Genomic DNA, 26,705 nt, shown 5'->3' with positions numbered 1-26,705 from the left:
TTTATACAGTTATTTTACAATTTGATAAACTATTTATATTTATTTCTGTTCAGTTTAACATTGTTGTGTTCTTATTTCATGATCAACATTTCCATACCCAGTCAGCTGTGTCCCACATAACCTGGATGTGAGCAGAGCTGTCAGTTTTCAGAATCGGCCTCAATATGGTATAAAAAAATTACATAACATCAACATAAGCCAGGATCAGTGTCGTGACAAACCTCAAAATAGGACGAGTCCTGGGACTGAACATGTGCTGCCTTCATGGTGAATGTATAACTGCAGTCATGATGGTGAACTGAGTTTTTCCCTGTTGACCTAACGTTTGTCATCAGGGACCCCAGCACGTATTTACACACATGTGAGTTTGTAAAGGCGTCATTGAGATCCAAGCTGTTTACCATCACTTACTGTAAACAGAAAGGAACCTTCACTCCTGATGACCTGAAGTAAACTTTAATTTGTGAGTTTGCAACATGCAAATTATTTTCATTTAGCCGGTTTCACTCCTTACTTTCCAACCACTCTTTTGAAAATGCTGTGTTTCACCACGGCGAGCTCTCGTGTACGTTCTCCTCTGTGGACATTATGTGCACTCACATGCTTCTCTACGGAGAATACATGTCAAAACAGATCGACACTGCGTCTCTCTGCTCTGTGCTAATGGTCTGTCTGTTTATGTGTTAACTGACATGGATATAAGGGATTTCAAGACACACGTACACACACACACACACACACACACACACAAGCTATGTCTTTCTGAAGCCACTGAAATCCAAACATACTACAACAGATGGTGTCTCCTCTTAGGTCATTTTATGTCGCTGCACCAGAATAACCTGTGTATATTATCCAGTCACACTCAGGGCTGTATAAGGGAAAATAGTCTCTTTCAGTGCGGAGTCATCGAGAGCATAACTTCAACAGAAGAATTTTATTTTGAAAGTATCTATGGTGTGTGAAGTGTGTTTGTTAAATAAATAAACCAGGCTTTACAGAGAACTGTTCTGGATTTAGTTTTTATTTCCACATTATTTCAAAGAGCCGTTGTTCATCATTTGAAAGTCACCTCTGTTGAGTGAGTTATAGAGGCTGCACAATAATCTAACGTCAGTGCAAATAGACGGGGGATGCAGCAGATGTGAATTCAGTTTTGGGGAAATTTAGCTGAAGAGGCAAATTAAAAGTTACTGTTTCTGCTAAGTTCTGAGTCTGAACGCTGCACAAACACACTGTGCACATGCAGTAGGTGAGTATGTCACGTTTTAATAGGAGTAAAGGAAGAGAACCTAAGCAAGTGTCTAAGCATGTTTAAAAAGTGTGGTTGGTGGAGTTTTGTGGGAAAGGAAAAGCAATAACAAAACACATTGTTCAGATAAAAAAGGAAGATGCTAAGACAAACACATCTAAACTGAAATGGACCAAATTGTCATAGTGTTGTGATAACAAGAGTAAGCAAAAAGAGAAAACCAAATCCAAGCTGCAGTCACGCTCTAACTACACACTCGTCCTGTCACCACTGAAAACACTGTGACGTCAACATGACCTTTGAAAGAGCATTTACATCCCGGCCCAGGGCATTGAGCTCCACGCTCCAACCCAACCCAGTCACCCGAGAGGAATTACCCTCCAACACCTGCCTGCCTCTTTGACTGTTTATACCTTGTTCTCATACCTTTCTGTCTGTCTGTCTCCTGTGTGTCCGTCAGGCTGCTAAGATGCTCAAAATCAGACTCTTGTCTTGTTTGTGGCTTCTTCTCTAACAATCTGTTGCAGGGAAACATAGCCACTGCTGAGCATCTCATCATCATCATCATCAGCTGTCGCCTCGCAGCATCTGCACGTCTTCCTGTGTGTCTGTGTGCAGTGTCTCTACACACCTGCATTACCCAACACTTACAAACCATCATTATATCAATTACCTTCAACACCTGCCTGCCTACCTGTCTGTCTGCCAGCTGACCTGTGTTATGCAAATCCTCCATGTTGTCTATCTCTCAGGACCAGTTTGTCTTCGGACTGTCAGGAAACAGGAGCTGAAGGGAGAAAAACTCAGGGAGAAGATGCAAATAAGAAGAATGCTGGGTAGAATTTACAAAAGATGTAAACATCCAGCTGAAGACAATTGGCCGCCCAAAAAATACAAAATACTGATAATGCAATGAGAAACCTTTCATTAACAATTTACATGGTATTATTTTGGACTTTTCCTAGAGTTTGTTTACAGATTGCTCTGTAAGAACTGAGGAACCGGGATAGATTTTATAAAATGGACAACATGTCCCTGATATGAAGACTGCCATCTTGAACCAAAGACGAGATTTGCGTGTGTGATAGCGACCAGGAAAATGGAGCTGCTGTATATTTTACAGCGTAAAAGAAGTAATCAAACCCAAACTTGCTGGAAAATAAACACTTGAACAAACATCAGTGTGAGTTTGGTCCATGACTCAACCATAAACATTAAGAAGCCAACAGGGGGCAATCAAGACACTTTGGCCACACATTTGGGGAGCTAACATGTCATTCATTTTTATAAACAGTCTGTGATTGAGATACACTCAGGTCTGGTATTTTGAGCAGTTGTAGTTGCAGCCAGTGATTGTTTATCCACTTGTGAACATAGTAACTTATACAGTTTGACTCTCTTCTCCACTTTCCCGCTCTCTCTCTGTCTCCTCTCACTCGTACCATGTATCATCCCAAACTAAACAGCCCCAATACACTTGACACACCCTCTGCCATGTTTGACTCTTAGGTAAACGGTTCAATTTCCCTGTAAATTTGTTTGCACTCACTGCACTGTTGCCAAGTGCACTAAAAGCCATTAGATGCTGTGCAGGTTGGATCGGCAGCACAAATAGAGTTTACTATCTAGAGTAAGCAGACCAGATTTGTGTAAGGAGACGTAGTCCTGTGGTTAAGTTGGAGGAATTGTAGAGGTTCCTATGGGAATGGCAGTGAAGCTTCTGTCTTACTTCATCACTTAAAGGAAGAAATCTTTTCATTCTGCAAATTGTCTGAGCTTTTATGTGTTATTTGAAGTACCGGAGTGGGAGGGATCTTTGGAACTCTGTTGTGACTCGTCAGACGACAGAGTGGATGTTCTTTTAGGCTGAACGGATCATTTAATCAGTTGGATAAATGATTCATGAAACAAGAGGAAATTCAATTAATATATGTCCATCCATTATCTATACCATTTATTCTTGAGGGTCTTGTGGGGGGAGCTGGAGCCAATCCCAGCTGACATTGAGCGAGAGGCGGGTTAAACCCTGGACAGGTCCCCCGTTTATCACATGACTGAAATACAGAGACAAACAACCATTCACACCTATGGACAGTTAAGAGTCTCCAGTTAACCCAACTCCAGTCTGCATGTATTTGGGCTGTGAGAAGTGGATGAGGTACCTGGAGAAAACTCACACTGACACTGGAGGAACATGCAAACTCCAAACAGAAAGACAAGGCAGGATTTGAACCAGGAACCTTCTTGTTGATATATTTATAATGTGATCTAGGGATTTACTGTCACAACCAGAAGATATACAGAACTAGCTATTCGCTTCTGACCAATCACAGTTGTATGAGGGAGGAGCTACTGGCAGATATGCGTGATTCTTAGGTGTGATAACACACAGAGCCTGACACAACCTCTGATGATGTAAGTGACGTCACATAAACCTTCATATACTCTCGGAAAGCATGACACAGGCTTAACAAACCATCTGGTGCGTTAGATTAAAAATGTTTTTTCGGAAAATTTTGACCTGGTGATAATGTGAGAGGTTGAATCAGGTTCACCAACAAAGAGACACATTTCCGTACCAACCCATCCAACAGTTGTTAAACCTCATGGTGGCGCTAGAAAAAATAAGGCAGGGTTCAGTATCAGTATCAGTAACAATAGAGTATAATTTTATCAATGGATGACTTAAGTCAGAAAATGATGTTGGGACCGTAAATGTTTGTAAAATTATCATCCAGATATTTCAATCTCGATCGGAGCAATGGAGCGACTGAGCGACATTGTCACCTATAGATCTATGCTGTGAGCGGGCTGAGTAACTAAGACTAAGCGTAAATCTGAACAAGTCTAGAATCACTAGATTTGAATAACATCTAGTTTAGTGAGAACACACTCAGAAACTGGGCTGATGTGGAGGAGGAAATAATAAAGTTATCAACATCTTGATAGCACCTGTTAAGCATGTGGTACAAGTACAGGCATATTTTATCTATTATACTGAGGGACTCACTGTCTGTATATACTTTTCTGTATATACTAATAAACCAATACATATTAATCCAACTGTGATATTCTCTTTTTCCTCGGCACCAGTAGATCATAAAATAAACCATCTTTGATTGGCAGATGTTATTTTCATGATGTCACGTCTGATTCCTGTTGGCTGAGATCATCTGTTTTTTAACTCTCGTTATTTCCTTCAGTCTCTGTGATCTAACGGTCTCGTTATCGGTCTCTTCGGCTGAAGACTGGAACCGACAGCTTACCCGTGTCTTTTATGCCAAGATCAAAAAGTACTCTGGAGGGTTTTACAGCTCGTCAATGTGCAGCAGGGGTCACTTACTTCCTGATCTGTCCCAGTTCACTGGGAAAGATTGCTGGACTCATGTCTTACCTTCGTTCAAGACTACAGGTAGTTAAAGTGTGTTTGGCAAATATTTGATTTCTTTTTTGTCTTTGGCCGAGACTTCAGGGTTTTCCATGTTTAGGCTGAAATGTATAACTTCATGTGGTTTAATCTGCTGCCTCTTGTGTGTGTTATAGCCTCTGAATTCAACAGTTACATCACCAGTCCTGAAGTAACGTTAAGACAGATTCATAGCTGATCTGCTCACTGTTCAGACTGCAGATACAGTACATCGGATGATACTTTACAGATGTACATGCATCTGCTCATGTAGATCTACACACCCAAATGTGGACATGCTTGCAGGAGTATATTGTACACACACACTCGCACAGGTCCATGCTGCAGACAGACGTTTCATGGCCACTGATTTGAGTGATGACAGCAGCAGATTGCATCAGTGTTCAGGTCAGCAAGGTGAACACAAACACACGCACCCACTCACACAAAGCGAGAGAGCCGAGTGAACACACTCACACACGCACACACGCACAAACAAATCCCTCTCGATGCAGGACGGTGATGAATGCTGTTTAATCTGGTGGTCAGAGCGTCCCAGGTGGGAGGGGTCAGACCCTCTTCTCAGGGCTATCTCTTACAGGCCAAAGGTTCAGCCTGATGCCACCAGATACAATGGCCGCTTTTATTTTTTTACAAAGGAACTGCATTTACAGAAATAACGTCATGTTGAGTTTTAAGCATCTGAAATGAAGTGATGCACAAACATAATAAAACAAAGCCATGGATTAAGTAAAATGAACTGAACTGACATAACATTCTTAGCAAAGAGGCAGCGGTATAAAACATATCATGCTCTTTATTTAAAGGAGTTAATATCTATCATTCATTACACTGGATTAAAGTTACAGCCTAATGTAAATGTTCTCTTGCTGATCCCTTTTTTCTTTAACTGATGACTTTCTGGCTGCAGCTGTTTTTAGCTTCACTACCTGCTCCGTAAACACAGACAGTGGAGTATACATGATATCATTCACTGCCTTCTTGTGTTGCAGTTATCATCATCCATTATATTTGCTGACCTGTAATCCAAAACTATCTCTCTTTTATTTTTTTTGTAACTGCAGGTGGATCTCACAGAAAATCAATTATGATGTAACTTTTAAAAGCAGCTTCACTTAACACTGATTGGATGTTGCCTTTACTGCCCCGAGACATTTTCTTGTAGCTATAAATGACAGTTATCACCATTGACACCACATGGACCTTTTCATCTGCGAATCACTGTTTTGAAAATGACCACACAGACTCACAAACTGCACAAACCCACTATAAAGAAGAATCTCATTATAATCCAATAGTGTTCAAACGTCCCGCACACACTCAACACTGCGCGTAAATGTCGCCTCTCCTCTCAAGTTGTTTCTGTCCCTTCTGATCCGGTCACACGTGTAAAATAAAGAGTCAACACACGACCCATCAGAGCAGACGTCACTCAGGTTTCACTTCACTGGACAATATGAGTATTTTTCTGTTTTTCCCTCCCTCTCTCTCTCCCTCCCTCCCTCTCCACGCTCTCCACTTGTGCCTCTCTGGACACAAGTGTTTGATTCGCTGTCTGGCCGTGCATGTTAATGAGAGGGGCGACAGCGGGCTGCTTTTAAAAGAGCTGCTGCTGCCTCTCTCCACACACACTCACACACACACACTCACAGAGAGAGAGAGAGAGAGAGAGAGAGTGATTGGAGATTCATCCAGGCGCTCAGGACGCACAGTTGCACAATCAGCGCTCCAACGGGACTCCAAACAGCAGAAGACCCTCAGAGCTCCTCCACTCCGGCTTCTCCCAACTCTCTCTGCAGGCGGATATCATCGGCTCTGCTGAAGCTGCTGTGTTTTGCATTTTTGTGCGCAGAGAGCGAACAAATACATCTTTTCTTCGTCTTGACTTCTGAAGACATGCATCGGTGCACAGCGGTGCTACTTGTGTTAGTGGTGTCCTTGTACTTCCTGAGCGCAGAAGGTAAATTGCACCTTTTTATTGATCTGTTTTTTGTATTGATCTGAAGCTATGGGACCTCTGTGGAGAAGATGCAACTGAATAACAAACAATATGTTCGGTTTTTTCTCTGCGCAGGAATAAGTACAAAATAAAAAAAGTTTCCTCATGTCCAGCACAGGTTTGGAAAAACTTTAAGATGCGTTTGCTTCCATGTTGATGCCCACCTGATATATTTTCCTCCTAATCTGATCCCACAACACACAATCCAGGGCTTTGTTCGCCATGTTTTATCCTAAATGTCTCTAAAAAAAGATTGACAGCTTCTTGAAACTAGATTAGAGTGATTGATGCAGCTACAACCTCAGCATGAGCCTTCTGTGTCTTTGTCTGTGTCTGTCTGTGTGACTGGCAAGACAAGTGAAGCTGACCATATGTGGCTGAAATCTTTTAAAGCCAATATTCATGGAGCCATGTGGGAGGAGGAGCAGGAAAACTGATGGAGACTAATGATATTTTCTCTCTAAATTACATTTTACATTTTGTTTCTGCAGCTGTCAGGTTTATGAAGAACTGTGTGTCTGTATATGGTTGAGGAGCAAAACTAGTATTTGTCAGCTCCTTGAGAAATATTTCACTAAAATATACAGTATCTTGGTGTGTTAGCGTATTTTTGGTTAGAACGATTTTCAACTTTGATTTGGACTAAAGTCAGATCGGTTAGGACGATTTTATTTCTCACCATAAAATCATGTTGTGGGTTTAAAAAGTTATTGACTTGTGTCATCACATAGAAGGAAGAAAAAAGAAGTCATGAAGTGTTTGGATGTAGAGCAGACAACATCTCTTCTATCTAACTGTGTGTAGTGTTGCTGTTTTTCTCAATCACACAGCGGTTCTGTAGTTTTATTGTTGTCTAGTGTGTTTCTGGCACCATCGCTTGGCTTGTGACAGATTTAGAGGCACTCAGGACAGATAGGAGGTGATGGATGAAGGAAACCTTGAGCCAGGTCATCACCTCCCATCACAAATATACAACCCAGAAAAAAAAAACTAATTTCTCTGGCTTTATTCTGCAGCATGAAGTCAAATAAAAACAGCTGTAAAAAATGATCCTGGGGAAGAGGTTTGATTGAAACACATAAAAGATACTTGAGGAGTGAGACATCATGTAACCTTATGACCTGCTTGCTTCCTGCTCTGTGATTATAATGGAGGAAATCTCTCCACAACAAATTCTTACATGAAAACAGGACGTGCAGGAGAAGTGGCTGCAGGAGAGTTAAAGCCACGGGTTTTCTCCGTCCAATGCAAATACAAAAAATGTTCATGAGTCATCAGAGCTGCTGCATTAAAGTCAGATCAGTTCATTTTGCAGATTTGCAGACAATAACTTCCAAAGAAGAAAAATACTTGTTACTTTTGCAGGGTAGCATTTCTACTTTTAAAACATGTTTATATGTGACTGTGTTTTGTTCGACATGGGAATCTGTAGCAGATGTAAGCCCTGGCTGCAGTAATCCTCCTCCTCAGTGTGTATCGTACAGATTAACTGGGGGTTTCATGATGAGGGAGAGCCAATTTTCTGTCAAATCACTAAGAATGAACTTTTCTATCAGTTCAGAGACGGTTCTGGAAGTAATTACGACACTAACTGTAATAATCTGCTCATGGTTCAGTTTCCAGACGCTCTGTTTTCCATTATATCACTGCTCCTTCTGCATCTCCAGAACTAGAACGAATACAGTGGGGTATAAGAGTCTGAGACAGGATTCCTAGTCATGTCACTGTTATGAGAAAATACAACAACTAAAAACGATATGATCACACCCATGTGCTTTGTCGACAGCCTACAAGTGCAGGTGCACCAGAAAAGGACCAAAGATCAGATATAAGGATGTACAGAAGCTGGAGATCAAACCCAAACACCCGTACTGCCAAGAGAAGATGATATTGTGAGTCAGAGTTTTTTTATTTTCTCTTTCTTTCATTGTATTTTTCCCCATGTGTTTGTTCTCTCTCTCCACCTTCTGTCTTCTGGATCTCTTGACATTATCCTCCTCGGTTTGTCTCTGCTCCTTCAGCTTTTTTCATCTTTTCACATTCCTGCTTTTCTTCTTCTTCCCTCCCGTCTCTGTGTATTTGTCCCTGCTTGACACGCAGATATGCTGTTGTAACTGTAACACCATAGAAATATTTGGCAGCGGTATCATAACATCTTGTCATCTGTGCTTACTACACAACCGTGGATGTGGAGTGTGATGATGAAGTTGTGATTTAATTACACCACACAGCCTGGAGAGAGCATCTTCCCAGAGCTCTCCACTTTACATGGTGGTGAAAGGCTAAGCTTCATATTGTATGTGTCGTATCTGAGGTTACATTCACTGCATCTTCATTACACTAGAATAACACTATTCAATAAAAGCAGCACCAAAGTGCACACACTCATAGACATCAGTCCTCTTAATGTGTCTGACTTGTTGCATTAAGATCCATGATTTGTTGTAATGTCCAAAAACGTCTTATTTTACAATGTTAAAGAAAGATCTGTGCTATCATGTAATGAGTTCTTTCTTTTTGCATAATCTTGCTCAAAGCTCAACAAATGAACGAACAAATAAACAGACCTAACCTCTTTGCAGAGGTAAAAAAAATGGTAACGACGTACGTAAGTTCACCAATCATCCCAAAAGTGTATTTCTGTTTTTCTGATGGGTTGTTCCCCCCATTCTGAAGCCTCACTTCCAGGTTATAGTTTGATTTATGATCCATAGACTACACAGTTACTATCTGATTCTCTCACTCTGCCACTGTGACCCAAGAAATCACAGCCTGAGCGCACACACACCATCTGAGCTGTTAAATGCAGCAGGAGCGATTCTCCTGATAACGAACCCTCTGAGAGTTTCAAACAGATCTGAAGAAACCTGTGGCGCTCACACAGTCACTCCAATCCTAAACAAATAATCCTGCTCGTTACGTACACGTTACAATTTACAGATTTTACGTACAACTTTAAATCATTTGGGATCAGGTCTCCTCCAGGGCGAGAAACGAGAGATGTGATCTCTGCGTGGAATGAGTCTGAAGTTTCATGTCAAAGCTGCAGGAAAGAAAAAAAAAAAAACGATGGTTTGTTATGTCACTGGAGTCAGTGTTGTTTGAGACTCACACTCTGCTGCCACCTGCTGGCCACTTACAACACAGCACGGAGAGGACACTGGGAGACGGCAACAGATTGTGTAGATGTGACGAGAAAAGATGAGTTAAGCAATTTTACTCAGCGACTGTTGGGTCCAGTTAATCTCATGTGAGGATTTTCTTATTGTTTCGATTTTATGCAACTCTCAGAATTAAAAGTTCAGTATAAGAGCATTAAAAAGATTAACAACACATGTTATTGTCTGTTTGTGTTATTCAGTGAATGTAGGAAATCCTTTGGTTTGGTCTGTGTTGATCCTCAGGTCTGTGGCGTATGTTACTGTTGGTGAAGGCCGCTCTATTAGCATGAGATGGGGCCACCAGCCGTTGGTGCCCAGTGAAAAATGAGCCTCGATGGGCTCCGGATAGCAAGAGAAAGAAAGAGAGCAGGAGAGAAACGAGTGAGAGGGTCCCCCCCACCCTGGCCTTTGTTGTGGCTGTTTGGCTTACGGCACCCAGTTTGGCATTCTGGTCAACCACCGCGGACCACAAACACACACAAGCTGAGAGCCACCAAACCTCCCTGTTTTCTCCTTTTTCCTCTTGTTTGGCCTTTAAACAGTCGTATTTCCACTTTATATTATTTTTCCTCTTAAATATAACTTTTCTTTTGATTCTTTTCAACCTTTATGTTTTGTTATTTATAGTTTTTTTGGATGGTGCTCTTTGTGTTTATCACTTACATTAATGTCTGGATCTCACCATTGCTCTTCCTTCGTCAGATGAGGAGGAAATCAGATCCTTCACTGGAGTGAAATAAGCTAAACTCCATTATAAGTTGACATTAGTAGTAAAACTCCTGATTATGAATACCTCATTTATAGTTAAATAACATTTTTAATGTTGTGGTTATTTTCCTAAATAATCCTAATTTAGTAGATTCCTGTGAATCTAAATGTAAAAAAGCAACTTACAGGTGCAGCTGTAAAATACATGTCGTAAAGTTTAAGAATCAATGCATCTCGTTACGTAGTGAGGAGCAGAAGTAGAAGTACACTCGACTACCATCTCTTCTTTTCTTTCTCTTTTTGCTCTCATTGTTTCTCATTCTCTCTCTGTGCTCATCAAACACGTTTCCAACCACAGGAGCTTTTAGAGCCAGTGGCTGCACTTCAGCTGCTCTCAGGTGAATGACAATGAGGAGGAACCGGAGCTCAGATTAACACAGTGGTTAAGATCGTGGATTAACATTACTTCGATGTTTATTACAGCCTCTCACATACGAGAGCGTTGGCGTGCATGCAGGCAACAAGCACTCTTATGCTCTCTCTATCAAACACCCACTCAAAGCTCCATTCCTCCATAACACAACATGTGGAGCTGCCTGATGAACCTCAGCAGCCAAACAAAGTGACGACTGAATGGGCAATAAAGTGCAAAACACTTTAATCTAATTCCTGTAGCCACTGAATGCAACATTTTTATTGCGAGTCGAGTCTTTTCTCCTCCAGTCAACTCACTGAACATTCATGCTCCTTCTGAGCCTTTGAGTGTGTCGCTGGAGGAAGAGGCCCCGCGGCACGGTGGCTGCTTTTTCCCACATTTCTCTTTATTTTTAGCCTGAATGCGCCACATGCAGGCGGACTGTCTCTACCGATGCCTTGAGCAGAGGGTTATAGACCGACCGACCAATTCAATGAGCTGAGATGTCACCTCCGAAATGTTGCTTCACTGCCAAGGAACTGGCCTCTGAGTTCAAGCTGATCTTTTGAAATCAGAGCATTTCACTTTAAATGTTAATGAGGCCGTTAAAGAATAACAGCTGAAACGTGGAGGAAAACATATGTCAACCATCATTCTGCAACCTGTCCGGTTTCTATTCAACTAGTCAGACTGACATTTTTACTCTATTCAGTTGGAGGCTTTTGGAGTTGATCTAAACCGTCTCTCAAACTATTAATGTCCGAACTTATTGTGCAGCCTGATCAAACTATTTTGCCCTCATGTGATTACGTGAAATGTTTTTCTATGTTTTCCATCATTCACCACTGCACCAACACACATACAGTGATAAACAAATGTAGCTGATTCTGGAAGCTACAGGGGCTGCATCTCTGCATGCATGATGATTTTATTCATTTCTTATTTGAAGAAAGCACAAATTGCCTCTCTCGTCTCCTCCAGTACATCATGCTTCTTTCAATAAAGGTTTTGGTGAAATAATTTAGTAATAATGTTGGATTTTTGGGGGATTTAATCATCTCCTGTTTGTTCTGCTCTCCTCTCCAGTGTGACGATGGAGAACGTGGCTCGGTTCAAGGGGCAGGAGTATTGTCTTCATCCCAAACTTCAGAGCACCAAGAATCTGGTCAAATGGTTCCGCATCTGGAAGGACAAGCACAGGTGAAACATCTTCTTGCATTTTACGATTTCGTACACAATTTCATTATTCAATAAAACTAGTTTTGAGACAATGTCCTGACAGGACAGGGGGAACTCTTTATTTGCAAATGTGTTTTGAGCAAAATTGACCATCGTAATCAGTGATCCTCTAATGTACAAGTACATTTATACATATTTGAGATTGTTTTGACTTTTCTAGTTGGTACACAGTGAGGCATATAACACTATCAATCAGCTGGTATACTGTACTGCAGACAGGGGGCAGCAGTGAGCCTGTTTGTCCACAGGTAATGTCTGCTGTCGCTGTATCACAGATCCAATCATCCAATTAATTCATTTTTGCCTCAAATTCAATTCAAGAAATGTTTCTCGAGACTAAAGGAAAACACCTGAAAGCTGCAGCAGATGATCTTAGAGGAAATGGTTTGAAATCACAGAAAACTCTTTTTGTTTCTTCCTCAGGGTGTACGAGGCTTAAAACGTTGGCAAGCCCAGCACACGTGGATGGAGTGAGACTAAAAAAGACACCACCACCACCACCACCAGAACTGTTTTCATGAAGTACAGGATGTTAAAATGTACTTCTCCCTCTTCTGCCTGAGATCTGTCAAACGCACTAAGAGATATCTTTAGTTCATGTATACGCCGGTGGGCTCATTTTAGTCGGCCATCATCGTAGGTGCATTCACTCACCACTCCAGTCTCTCACAACTGTAGTTATACTTGTCGAATAGTGGACGAGATGCCGCCATCTGTGTTCAGACAGCTATAGGTTTGGTCAGATGTGATTTAAAGGGACTTCTCTTTTGCTTTCTAGGCTTCTTTCAAAACTGTAAGAAGAAGAATGTGTCCTTCTTAAGAAACGAGCGAACCTTCCTTTGACAGATGCAGCGTAGGTCTTTCTGTTGTTAAGATTTCCAGTTCTCTGTATTCAGTATGACAGGTTTAATATTCGAACAATGCCAACACTTAGGATCTGGTCAGCTGTGTTTAGAAGGTCGTAGTAGAGATGCAGCGATGAAGGTTCTCAATGAATCTGTGAAAGTGTAGAGCAGAGGCAGTGGTCACATATACACTAATACAGATGTTACTATTGTTCAGCCACATAGAGATCTATCACTGTGTGTGTGTGTTTATACGCTTCATACTCGTCACGTGTCAAACAAACAGTCCACTCGGCAGCACACATGTTCCACTAAACAGGTTTACTTTCAGTAGATAGTGAAAACACAAATAGTTCATATGTGCCATTCCCACATAAATTACAGTCTGTGGATTAAAGTAAAAAATAAACTAAATGATTATTATATAACACGAAGAAATGGAGACAGTTTACATCAACAAAAGAAGATCTGCTTCATCTTTTCTAGTTTTTTCTTTAGCTCCATCTGTTCAAACAAATGTGCAACTGAGCAATATCTCCCACAAACTGCCTATGTAAGCATGAAACTATGGCAACATCCCTGAAGGGTAACACGTGATATTCCAGTCTATTTCTTATTGTCAGCTACAGTATCCCGTGAAAACATCCAAGTAAACAAAGTTTACATAATATCAGTGTCTAAATTCTCTAATCTGTTAGAGACACTTTGGCCATAGCTCATTTATTCCTACAGATGATGTAAATCTTTAAAAACTCGAGAGCTCTCCTGGTTCAAGCTTAAATTCTGTCCAGTCACTGGCTTTAAATATTAAATAACTTCCTACTACAAGTGAAGCTTTCAATCAGTTTAACTGTGGATTTTACACATATTTGGTATTTGGTTATTTATGGCTGCACAATGAAGTCTCCAAATAAATCCCAGTGGAAGTTTATGACACAGACAAATGATATCAGGCTTTGGATATATGGACATTACTTGCTGTTTGGGTTGATTCACTGTTATTGATGTTTTTTTCATTTGATTTTTGTAGACAATAATAAAAATACAGAATATTATTCATCTTAAACTTTCAAAGCGGCTATAGGTTGTGTTTTTATCTTATTAACATTGTTGTGAACATTTTATTTGAGCTCAGAAAAAGGACAATTTGTTATAATGTGTAAGCTGTGGATACACTTTGTAAAAAAGACAGTTGGGTTTAGTTTTGTTGCCACCAAACAGAATTCACACACAAGTATATCTGCATGTATACAAAATAAACCCCATCACATGTTCTTTACCCTTTGAAGAATGTGCATTACTCTTGTTTTATATCTTGAATATATAAATATATATAAAGAAACATTTTGTAAATGGACCAGTACAGCCTATATGTTAGTGAGAATGAATTCACCTAAAGACTTCATAGTCTCATGTATTTCATGTCATTGTATTACTGCATTATAGTTGTTTTTTGCTTTTGTTTATTTAAATCTTTGGTTTGGTAACATATATTCGGAGGGTGCATGTTTGGACTGGCCCACCAAACACACAGTTAGACGTTCCACCGAGTATAAAACGATAAACAGCAATAAAGTGTCTGTAGAGCAGCTGGTGTTTGTATTTCATTTGTTGAGAGAAAACAGTTAAACAGTTGAAGTAAAGAGGAAGGAAAACAAGAACTGAAGTGCTGTGAGGCAAGTATTCCACCAGGTGGCGATAAATACAAGCTGACATGTTACTCTAACTGCAGGCGACAGTGACATAATTCATAATTCATATTGATTCTCATATATACATATATATATATATATATATATATATATAGAGAGAGAGAGAGAGAGAGAGAGATAGATTAAACGATTCACTGTTAACATTTAAAAATCTGCAGTGACTTGTATGATAATATCGGTGTGACATTGTGTTCGTTTTCATTATTTTAGTTTCACTTATAAAATCAATTTTTAAATCAGAATTACAGACTTGTTCATATTTGTTTGGAAATCATACCAATAGGAATAAGTGGTGCTGCTTTTTGTGATCATATACGATTCAATGGTATAATCTCTGTCGGGTCAGATTGTGGAATTATTCATATGTTTAGATGAAGTGATCTCTATGACAACTGGGCAGATGAAGACAGTGATGATGAAAACTCCAGAGAATCACACAATATTATTTGACAGATGATTACAAACACATTAAGACACAGACATTACTATAGAGGGGGGAAAAAACTTATTTAAATTAAAGAACTGAATAACATTGCACCACCTAAAGAGCAACATGACATGAAATGGACAGAATCACTTAGTTCTCACTTGTCTCAAATGATTAAGATGATAGATGCCTAAAGATATATTTTGGGGTTAAATTCTGCTTCAGATATGTTTTCAAATAAGACGAATGTAAAAAAAAGTGATAGAATAACTATAATAACCATCAAATGCCTGTCTGCCATGTCGGCTATTTGATTAATATATTTACCTTTCAAAGAAATGTCACTTTTTGCTCAGTAATTTAAAATTTAAAATAAAAATAAAAACATTAGTATATTTTATGATTGTTTCTGTGGATGTCTGTCAGTGCATGTGTCTCTTTTTACTTCCTCTAAACTAAATAACCCTTAGACTGAATGAAGATGTATTGTGCTGTATTGATTAATCCCACTTTAGGGAAATGTCAGAAAAAGACAGTGTGAGAGTAATAATAAATTAGTAAGGACTCCCTCTGAAGACAAGCAGTGGACAGAGAATAAACCAGATCAGGTGAAGGAACACAGACAGAGAAACGTGTAGAAAAATACATGTATTTATTAAATTATTATTAAAGTGAGTGTCTGTGAGGCGGGGTCAGTATTTGGCAGCTGCCTCCCGCTGTGTTCAGAGTGAGAGAGGCGGGGTCAGTATTTGGCAGGTTCGTCCCTGGAGGGTGTGTGTCTCTCTCTCTTTCGCTCTCTCGGAGTGTCTCTCTCTCTCTCTCTCTCTCGGAGTGTGTGTCTCTCTCGGATTGTGTGTCCCTGTGAGTGTGTGTTTGTGAGTGTGTGTGTGTGTATGTGTTTATACACTCGCCAAGCGACGACCTGCAAACAGCCATCTGAGTCCAGTCCGAGCTAAAAAAAAAAAAAAGAAGCAGAAAAACAGGAACCACATTATTTTCGAGTATCTTTATCATGATCTCGACGAAGCCGGTCCTCCTCCAGCTCTGATCCCGTCGAGTTCGTCGTCTCTCCGGACGTCGGCCACAAGAACTGGACCAGAAATTGATGCACCTCGCTCCGCGGTGCTGCTTGTTTTGACCGGGTAAGGTAGCCGCTGCCCCCGGAGCGCCCGACTAGCTTCCCCGCGACTAGCAGCTAATGCTAGCAGGCTAAGCTAACTGTGTCAGACGCTCGTGTGTGGTGTCCCTGGTTGGTTTTAGGACACTTGTGACTCGCGGATTTATTCCCCGTGTCCACATCTTCACCCGGGCAGTCGTTTGCAGCAGAGTGCCGCGGGTGTTAAGTGTCATCCGCGGCTTTATTTGTGTTGACTGGGAGCTAACGGCTAACGGTGAGTTCCATCACAGCTCCTCCGCAGGCACAGGAAGCTAACTCGGAGGCAGAAGAAGAAGAAGAAGAACAACTGCCCGTAATAATTCGTTATTCTGGATTATTCTCGTCTTTAGTGGCTCAAAGATAAACTGAGCGATTCCTCTTGCTTTCACATTTACTGACATTTGACACGATGGTTGTGTTCGTGGGTGTTTTGACCGGTTTTGTCGCTGCTGAATGAGGGAGCTGGGATGCTGCTGCTCGCCCCAGAATCACCTGGACTTCACGGTGAATCGTTGAGATATTTGCGTCCGGTGCTTCGTGAATGTGGAGTTTCTGTTCTCTTGTCGAGCTGCAGCTTGTGTAGTTTCGTTTTGTGGCTGGCTCTCCTCAGCCGGGTGCTCGGTCGCAGTGCTCGGTCACAGTGAAGTGTCTTGTGCTGGAATGTTCTGTGGCTCAGCGGTGATCAGACTAAAGCTCCTCGCTCTCAGATCTGTGTGTTTCAAATGATCCTGAACGTGCAGCCCTTCTCTCCTGGGCTCTCTGGACATGACATAATGTGGCCGTGGCTCTGCATTAGGATGGATTGTTCTCCATATGTTGTGCCACATAAACACGAGTGAACGAACCGTCACGCGTTACAAATGTGCACCAGAGGACATTGTTGTGCACACTGACATAACTGAGCTGCTGGAATGAAACGTGCAGAGGTAGTGTGTCTATCTATCTATCTACCTACCTTTAAACCCAAATATATTATTAATGCATGTTTGTGGAAATATAATATTACATATACAATATCTAATGAATAACCTTGAACAACCTAATTTAATATGTTTAATTGACTATCACAGCAGCCACTGATTAAGTTTGTGTTGATTGAGGAATTATTATTGACTGACTAATGTAAAGACTTTGACTCAAGTCAATTATTACAGGTGTAATGATGCATTATTCACTATATATTTGATTCAAACAATAGTTGGTTAATCGGTAGTTGAAAGTGGTTATTGCTGTCCTGAGGATTAGTGTATCAATGATAGATGCAGTCCTACAATATTGTGAACATCAAGAAGCAGAGTGACGAAGACGATTGGTTGATATATTGACATCACTTTGGGCTCTGGGAAAGTGTGATGGGAGTTTTTCAGTGTGATCGACATAGGAAGTTATTTATTTACTATATCTACAGAATGTCCTCTTAGTTAGTTTGTGGTATGGAAGGTCTTTGGTGCATATATTTTACATGCTGACTTGACAAAGAGTGTACAGTATGTGGCTTTGAGCTTGTTAAATACAATATATACTGTGCACAGTGAACACTACTTTTAATTGTATTTAAATTATACAATTTGATTTTTATCTGAGCAACAATAACACTTATCTGAGCAGCTTGTGCAAAATCTGACCTATAGCTACCAGGCTCAGTTAAGTTTAACCTGGTAGCAAAACAGCAGTTGTTGTGCAAGAGAGAGCACATATATATCTATAGACAGACCAGAGTAAAGGTCAACTTTGCAGTGGTGCTGATGTTGGAAAAATGTTTGTAAGCTGCTGTTACACACTTCGGATTGATACTGTCGACTCTACACTCAGCTGCTTTGTTAATCCTGGTTTATGAAGACTGTTGCAAAGCTGAAATATAATATGAATGTAATTTATCTTCAAAGACTTATCAGTGTATAGGCAGTGTTTTGTTCACTCCCATCAGGTGCACCTCAGCTGAACCTGTAGCCTCTTACGTGAAGGGAATCACGTATGCACATACCAACAGAGCCAAACTTCTCTAGCCTCCCGCAGTGTGAGATAAGACTGTGTATGGAAGACCACCCATCGTTTTTATATGGAAGGACAACACATGCGCACACAGCGGTCACAGCAGTGTCATAACCACACAGCTCCCTGCAGTGTGGGATTGTTGTTGCCAGGTCAGTCAGTGGTTGTTTTAGATACTGTGCCAAGCTAAACCAACTGTGGTCCAAATTTCTCTAGAGTTGGACACACACTGTCGCGAATTTGCCAGATTCAGTGGGACTAATCCCAGTGTTAAGTTCAGACCTGATGAAAAATATGTTTCATAACCTCCCTTTTTATTTTTTAAATGTCGGTTAACACAGTACATACGTCTAGAGTAAGACTGGATAATTACAAGAAGCAAGCAATGGTTAGTATAACCTGCAATCATTATACAGATACTTCTGTTTCTAGTAAGAAGATGGAAACCCAGAGTATTGTCTCCTGGTTTGCTTCAAGCCAAAAAAGAGCTTCGGGCAGTTATGCAATGTGGAGAGTGTGTAAATAGAGATGGTCTATTAGGTGACTGAGATAACAGAGACAAATCCTGTGTTTTTTATTCGATTCCAGAATGTTAGAGAAAAAGCAGCACAATGGCAGTTTTCCTTCACATCGTATTTATACTAATGTAGGTGATGCATATTCATCAATATCAAACAACTTATATTGAAAAAAAACAATACAAGAGTAGGGCTGAAACAAACAACCATTTCATTGTATGTTAATCTAAAGTAGATTTTCTGTATTGATCATTAAATATATGTCAGGAAATAATGACAGAAATGTGCAGCACAATGTATGAAAACTGCTTTTGTTCAACCAACTGTCTAAACTAAAAGATCATCACAAGAAGAAGACGAGTTATGAATTTTCACAGTTTAAAAGCTGCCGTGGGGATTGTTTGGGATTTTTGTTTAAAATGTGAGTTAAGCCACTAATAGCTTATCGAATTAGCTGCTGGTTAATTGTCCCTTGTTTGATTAGTCAATTAGTTGATTAGTAAGCCACTCTCAGCTAAGACTTGTTATTTGAAACCAAAACTTGCAGAGGTGAAAGGGGATGTTCACAAATTTCAGTATGACTAGTGAAAGTAGAAAAGTAGGTTACCTAAGAATCTATGTTTATATATTTTAATTTCTGAGCAGTTTGTTATGACGACAGTTCAGCGTTTTGGCCACAATTTGCTCAGTTCACTAATATTTTTGTGGTTGACCCCAATCAGGATAAAGCATGTGATGATATAGTGTGAGGGATTTTTAGAGATTGTGCAATGATGTTTTCTGCCAGGATTGTATTTATTAATTTTTTTATTCTCTTTTTTTATTCCTTGTTGGAGTATGTCATCGCAGACAATACAGTAAATCAGTGAGCTTTTTAACATCATTGTATTTGACCTCAGTTTGAAGAAACTTAACGATTTGTCAAGTATTTGAAGTTCCCCAAAACAGTGACCATTGAATTTCTGCAATTTCACTTCACATATATATTTATTACGAGCTAAATTTACATGATTGGACACTTAATCAACAATGTTTTTCCATTCCATAACACTTGTGCTCATGTAGCATGTCACTACTCATTGACCAGGTATTTGGTATGACATGCTTTTTTATATACCGAAGAAGCAGAAGGCCACAGCTTCACTGTACAAAAAGGCAGATGGAGAAATCCTGTCCTGAGCAGTTGACTGGGCTGAAATAATCTGAGGATGACAACATGTTCTCAGTCAGTTTAAAGCCAGAGCTCTAACTGTACAGCATCTGCTCAAGCCTCGAGAGATTGCACAGTGATGAAAGTCACATGACTGTAAAGATGTCTCACGTCATAGCCTGGATCTGCAACAACATCTTTGCATTAGGATAAGTCTGTGTATGTCTGTTTGAAGATATTTTAAAATATAAGTGTGATTGGAAACGTAAACCATCGACATATATACATATAGATATCACATCGGCCTCCTCTGTCCATTGCTGCGATCCGTGAACACATCAGAGTAAACAGAAACTGCGGTTTGTCTGGATACAAGAAGCCAATGCATCAGTGTATATATGTCTATGATTTCCACAGTGCAGGTCCAAATATACATTTAAAATTTTAATTTTGTGGATCGATCAAAATAAAAGTAGCTAGATATAGTCAGGGCACTGTCTCAATATCAAATCTCTTCCGCGCGGTGTTAGGTAGACTGATGTTAATGCGAGTACATTGGCTGATAAATTAATTTGAAAGCTTCCCTGGCTAGAGTTTGGCAGTGGTGCAGCTTGGCATGGATCAGAAACCATTGAAGCCTGTTTTCAGGCAGCAGACCCACAGATCAAATCCAGTCCACACTGCCCTGGAGCCTTTCAGGTCACGTTAGACAAAGAGCCATTGCTTACCTTGATGAATTACAATAAAGAGATGTCTTACATGGGGCAACGCTTTATTGGTCTACTTTGGCTTTTGGGTGGAACCAAATTTAAATATCATATTTGGACATTTAATTTCTTATTAGATTAACATGGAGTTTGATAAAGGGTACACATTGCAGCGTACATAGGTTTGATTAAACTATAGTGTTATAACTTCTCCAGTGCAGTGGCTGGATGTACTTCTTCTTGGTGGGTGTCTGATGTCAGATGGAAATGATGCTGATAGTTTTATTCCAAGCTGCAAACTTAAGTTCATGTCTCCTCACGATGTGAAAACCCCCAGGACATAGTATCTACAGTTTATAGAGCTTTAACTTCATCCATTTGTCTGTCCAGTTTAGCAGCATGTTTTCGGCTGTAATGACACATGAGATTGGTCTTGAGTGATCACTGTGAGTGTGTGTTTCGCAAACCAGACAGACTGGCTTGTCTTTTGTGTCAACCAAAAATACCTGTTTGTTAATTTCTCTTGGAAAGCCCTCACATTAAATAGAGGACAAATGTAAACAAAGGTGACAGAAAGCTTTAGTAACCTGTCAGTTCCTGTGCTCAGTGAGAGGATCCTTCAAACTGCACTGTCAGTTTGCTTGGTCACTGTTTGCCTGCTCCTCTGCCTGCTCATTTGTCAGTGTTCTCTCACAGCTGTTTTGTCGGTCTATTGTTTACACACAGATGGAAATGACAAGTCTTGTGCAATCCTGTGTAGTCTATTTGTTCAGTGGTAATTGAGTCTTATTCAAGCCTTCATACTGGCTGTTTATTCGGTGGTATTTAACAACAGGCTTGAGATTTCTTCATTGATTAACTGTAGTCGCACTTTCTAATCGCACCACCACTGCTTCCCTGGAGCTGTGAGGCATGCACTGTAGAAAACATGACGACAACAGATGGAGAGGGATCTCCTTTTCAAAGCAACAAGGACAGAAGCATTCTGGCTTGTGTTTCAGTGTGCAGTGGTCTGGAAATTTCCATCAGTGTGAGGCAGAGCAAGAGAGAGAGGTGATACAGTTCAATACTAAATCAATAAAGCTCCATGTGTCATTGTCACAGACGAGGCTCTGCTAAGGTATCACAAGTTGGTATCACAATTAATCCACGATGCACATAAGATGCTGTGACCTGTGGTTCTTTGTTGTTAATCACGTAGCATGTAATAATCAAACATTTGCTCTGCTCTGGCAGGCTAAGCAGATTTTTGTCTTTAAGGAAACCTAAATGAAAGCTACGGGTAAAGCTTTTGCTCACCTCAGTCACAACAACCCACCTACGATGTGTTCACAGACAATTGCTGTAAACCTGTGCAGACCTGTTGTTTTCGTGTACGAACAATTTATCAGGAATCCTTGTCTTAAACTGTTAGAGATTTTGTGATACCAGTAATAGTCCAGTCACTTTTGCAGACTGGGGGCAATTCTGTAAAGCTGCTTTCAGACTTGCACTGAACTCTGCAGATCCTCCATATTTTCTCTGGAGGAGGTGCTAATGAACGCACATGTCTGAGTGAGACACTCCATGGTTTCTGCAGACTTTCTCCACGTGGTGTCCTGATATATAGTCTGTAGAAATTCAGGAGAATTTAATTTGAGAACACAGCGGGACAATGAAAGATGTGACAATGAAAAAACAAATATCTCCAAGTGTGAAAAGCTGTGACACGCTGAAGACACCGTCAAAGATGTCAAGAGAGTTTGTGGTGATAAGAGGACAACAGTGTCAGGGTGCTGTAAACATGATCTAGTGTCCGGAGCGGATTTAACATGTTGCTTCTGTCTGCTGCTCCACCTATAATAATGTAGAATAATGTGGAGGATTTGTTGCTGTTGTAAACATGTCTGTACAGAGAACCTCCTGCGGTGTTGTGCATGTGTGAAAGGAGAACTCCAGACTATTCAATTTTGGGGTTCAGTATCTTGCTAAAGGACACTTTGGCATGCGGAGTGCATGGGTATCGAACCTCTGACCTTCTCATTAGTGGATGACCTGCTCTACCTCCTGAGCCACAACTGACTTGCTGAAATGGCTGTTTCCACAGAGTCTCAGTGAAACACTGGCTGTAGAGTAGGCCTTTCACATTTTTACATTACCTGAAGCCCATAGGTTCTCATAGGTTTATTTGCCGCATATTTGTAAAAGAAAACTTTATTGAATGAAACCTGTATTTACACTGTTTGATGCTGATGCACAGTATTTGTAGATAAGTATTGATTTGTTATGTATTTTTAAACCTAAAACAGCACAATGTTTTGTGAAAGGAGAGACCAGAAACCAGTTTATTACTTTTGCCAGTAAGTATGAACAGCGTGACTTCAATCGACACATTTTTGCAGTTGAATGTGACCTCTAAAGAGACAACAGCAGTTATTGTATGCAGATAATTACAGTTTAAGTCCTGTTAAAAAGATTAGAGGATTATAGAGGGATACTCATGATAAGAGCTGCACTGAGGTTTTACAGATGTTGGACATCAGCCTTGTTCATGAGGTGGTATTTACAAGGACACAGGTTTTTAATTAGTTGAAGGCCAAATAGTTAAAAATAGTCGTATTATGAAGCCAACGTGCAAATAATGTGTTGAGCAAGAGTTTAATCTGAGGAGTTTGTGATCAAAAACGTTTTATTCTAACCCACAAAAATCAAAAAGTTTGATTGCGTCAAAAGAAACGTCCACAGAAAGAGGAAGAACCTTGCGTGACTGTTCACCCATGATGGCAACCAAGCAAACTTGATGCAAATGTCCCAAACACAATGCGGCTTTGCCTCCACTCCCACAGTTTCCAGCACAGAGCCGCACTTGTTTCCACTGTAGGCGTCCAAGTAGTTGCAGTGTCACAGTCCCTCGGGCTAATGAAGAATGAGTCTTACTGTACCGTTTCTCCACAACAGCACTTTTGTGCGATTTTGGCCCCTCTATTAAATGCTGTGGAGAGTGACACAAAAGGTTGAGGCAGGCAGACTATGATTACCTGGAGTATAGAGAAGCAGGAGTAAAAACACCCTCCTCCTTCAGCAGATACTATGAATGAGGACACTTTACACTGAAAGTGGAAGTGAGTGGTAGCAGATAACCTTTAGCTGCAGGTGGCTTTGGTCTAACTGAAGGGAAATTGTGCCCGATATGTTATCGTGATGTTGCTGCATAAAGTGAACACCACCCAGGATTTTTTTTTTAAAACAGCACATAGATTAAAAAAGAAAGAAAAACTGCACCTACTGATTATTTTCCTTGATATACAGTTTGTTCTAGATAACTGCAAACACTGAAATAGGGCCTCAATTAATCTCTAAGTTGGTCTACAAACAAAATGATAAAAACGTGGATCCAATTTTTTTAACAGTCCAAACACCCAAATACATGTGTTTTCAGTTTATTATAATAGAAGAAGACAGCAGAAATGTTTGCATTATTTTTTTGCTGCGTGCTCTGCTGGATATTCCTTCAATATAAATAAGAGGAGGACTCCTTTAGTTTTCTCTGGATAAGAGATAACAAGGCCTGAAAAAGCTCACGTCCCCTGTAGACATGTGCTTATTAATTTATCACTGACAGGGCTAGGCGGAGAGGAGCAGCTAAACTAGGATAGAACAGTGAGCTGCTGTTACTGACTCAAGGGCAAACACTGGCATCTCTACCTCTTTCTCTCCTGCTCTGCCTCTCTTTACCTCAATTCATCTTTCTTTCCTGTCACTTCCTTTTTCCCCGCTGCTTTCTCTCTTCTAATCTTGCTCATCCTTTCTTCTTTCTGATGCCCTTTTATTCTCCATATCGCTGCCTCTCCTTTTTTATTCCTCCATCCATCTGCATACTCGCCTCACAGCCTGACTTGACCTGCAGATGTCCGCCTCCACGAACCACTTAATTATTTCAAAACCAATGCTGACCTACAAGTTTTGGATAATTTGTGCATTAAATTAATGCTTTGCAGCCAAAAACTCTTAACTATTAAACACAAATTTATAGACTTGTTCCTCAGACTAACTCCTACCCTGATATCGCCTCATTTTCTTTGAGCAAATGACAGAATTAATACAAATCAAGCCTAAATATTAAAGATTTATTACAGATCATATTAATTTTATGTGACGCCATAATGGATACTGTTAGGACGTATTTCATGTGCTGAACATTTTCAGCCTTCATTATGCATTTTAAAGGGAAAAAAAGTTATTCAAGGTTATATAGTAATAAATTGATGAATCAATTTATTAAGTCATGTCGATAAAATCTAAATTTCATGGTGTGAATAATTGCTGTTTTTTTAATGCCCCATTAGAAGTGAGTTTGTCAGTTAGTAAAACCAACTGACTCCATGCAAACGAGACAGCACTGATGAGATTACATGTACAGAACATTGTGGAAACGGTTAAGATAGATAGGCAAATGAAGAGTTAGCATTTAAAGTAGAATATCAAAAATATGCACAAGATTGCCTAGAGGTGCAGGGCAAACAAATTTTCTATCACATGATCTGTTTGTAGCAGGGCTGTTATTTTTGTTTGTATATGTAAAATCTTTTAAGTAAAAAGTCTATATACAGACCATAAATAGTTTTTGTTCAAATTGACTTGGATGACAAAGACATTAAAAGTCAAACTGTTGCTAACGTTCAGCAGCTTGAAAATGTCGGTATGTGGTGGACAAAACTCTTGTCTCCAAGATATTTTTCAGATACATGGATAAATAAGTAGACAGGCCTTTCAGGATTTACCTGCTTCAACATAATTCAACTTTGGGATTAAGCTTGGGTTAATAGAAGTCAAAATATTACAATTAAATTTATCTTGCACTTGTAATGATCATTGAAAAAAAGACCTGCATTGTGCAATTGATTAATTGTTTCAGTCACTTTTTAATCAAAAGCCCAAAATTCTCATTATCGTAATACACATTTTCAGATTGCTCTTCACATTTAGAAATCTCTATCGACTTGCAAAGCTGAATACAGCTAATTTATTCCATGACTTATCTGAATTCGCACACATAAATTGAGATACAGTTACATAACTCTCTTCTCACATTTGTAAAAAGTTACTACAATATTGGCCCAGTGATCAGTCTCCACACAAGCAGGTTTTAGGTCAACGTTTACAACCTCTAACCTGAGGGTTTGTTAGGTGTGTGTGTGTGCCCTCGTGGGTTTTAATAGATGGTGCATTTCCTTGCTGTGTAATTGGACGCTTTAGACCACAGGCTTTCATTTGCAAACATTTGCAGTCCCGGCTCCTGGGTGGAGCGCACGCATAATTTGTCAGTGGACAGAGTGATCATAAAGGTTAGGTGTAGGTTTGGATGATACAAATCTCTCTAACTTAAGGCTAGCAAGTCAAATTACGCCCTCTAATCTATCTTTTCCCCTTCTCTTATTTTTTCTTTTTCTCTTTGAATTTGCAAATGGGTCTGGAACAGTAAAGACATGCAACACTTGTCCATTGTCTTGAAGCCAATTAATCCCAGATCCAGTGGCTTTAGAAGACCTGTCCACATCAGCAGCATCCACCCTTGCTGTTAATGAAAATGCTTCAGCGGTGCTCCAGTATCATCCTATTAAACCCACAACAACCGATATTAACAACCGATGGAAACTGGCCTGAATTGGAGGGGTCGGGGGGGTCGGACCCTTGGTCTGTGTTTCCAGGCGTGAAGCTGCAAAACGTATATAATGGAAACACTGCATCGAAAAAGGTCATTCATAAACTTCCTGTCTAATGTTTGAAAAAAAAGGTTAACGCAGTTTCCATGAGGTGACATATAAAGTGAATGAGTTGAGGTTTCAACTTATTTCAACACTTTTTAAAGATACAACACTCTTTCACACAAGTCCTGTTGGGAATGCTTCCTTACATACTTCTATTAAAGCAGATATAAATCTTGCAGTTGTGTAGCTTGTCCAAACTATTTACTCTTATAGTCAGGATTTTTAAGTCTTGTAAATCTAGGCTGCCTGA

At 40.1% G+C, this 26,705-nt stretch overlaps 2 protein-coding genes across 16 annotated transcripts in view; both read left to right on the top strand.

Annotated features, from left to right (window-relative positions):
• Window positions 1–6,308: 6,308 nt before the first annotated feature.
• Window positions 6,309–14,635, top strand: cxcl14 (chemokine (C-X-C motif) ligand 14). The gene is made up of 4 exons (XM_020086273.2): window positions 6,309–6,639; window positions 8,465–8,570; window positions 12,049–12,162; window positions 12,625–14,635. Exons 1-4 carry the CDS (start codon window positions 6,576–6,578, stop codon window positions 12,638–12,640), a joined length of 300 nt encoding a protein of 99 aa, XP_019941832.1. The 5' UTR covers window positions 6,309–6,575; the 3' UTR covers window positions 12,641–14,635.
• A 1,288-nt stretch (window positions 14,636–15,923) lies between these two features.
• fam13b (family with sequence similarity 13 member B) overlaps window positions 15,924–26,705 on the top strand; it is a 62,847-nt gene continuing 52,065 nt past the window's right edge. For 5 of the 15 annotated variants that reach the window (XM_069531696.1, XM_069531699.1, XM_020082792.2 and 2 more), the window contains exon 1: window positions 16,023–16,327. The gene's annotated coding sequence lies outside the window, so the exon portion shown is untranslated. Of the gene's footprint in view, window positions 17,268–26,705 lie in introns of all 15 variants that reach the window. The other 10 variants (XM_069531695.1, XM_020082768.2, XM_069531692.1 and 7 more) reach the window with 8 other exon arrangements.

Source organism: Paralichthys olivaceus, chromosome 9 (assembly GCF_024713975.1).
Source record: "Paralichthys olivaceus isolate ysfri-2021 chromosome 9, ASM2471397v2, whole genome shotgun sequence".
NCBI lineage: Eukaryota > Metazoa > Chordata > Actinopteri > Pleuronectiformes > Paralichthyidae > Paralichthys > Paralichthys olivaceus.
This window is presented reverse-complemented; position numbering and strand designations above follow the sequence as displayed.

What these genes read in the sequence shown, in the direction of transcription:
- cxcl14 (XM_020086273.2), top strand. Translation starts at nt 6,576, where the DNA reads ATGCATCGGTGCACAGCGGTGCTACTTGTGTTAGTGGTGTCCTTGTAC. An exon ending in GTACTTCCTGAGCGCAGAAG is followed by an intron (nt 6,640 to 8,464) that starts GTAAATTGCACC and finishes CTTTGTCGACAG; the next exon opens with CCTACAAGTGCAGGTGCACC. An exon ending in TGCCAAGAGAAGATGATATT is followed by an intron (nt 8,571 to 12,048) that starts GTGAGTCAGAGT and finishes TCTCCTCTCCAG; the next exon opens with TGTGACGATGGAGAACGTGG.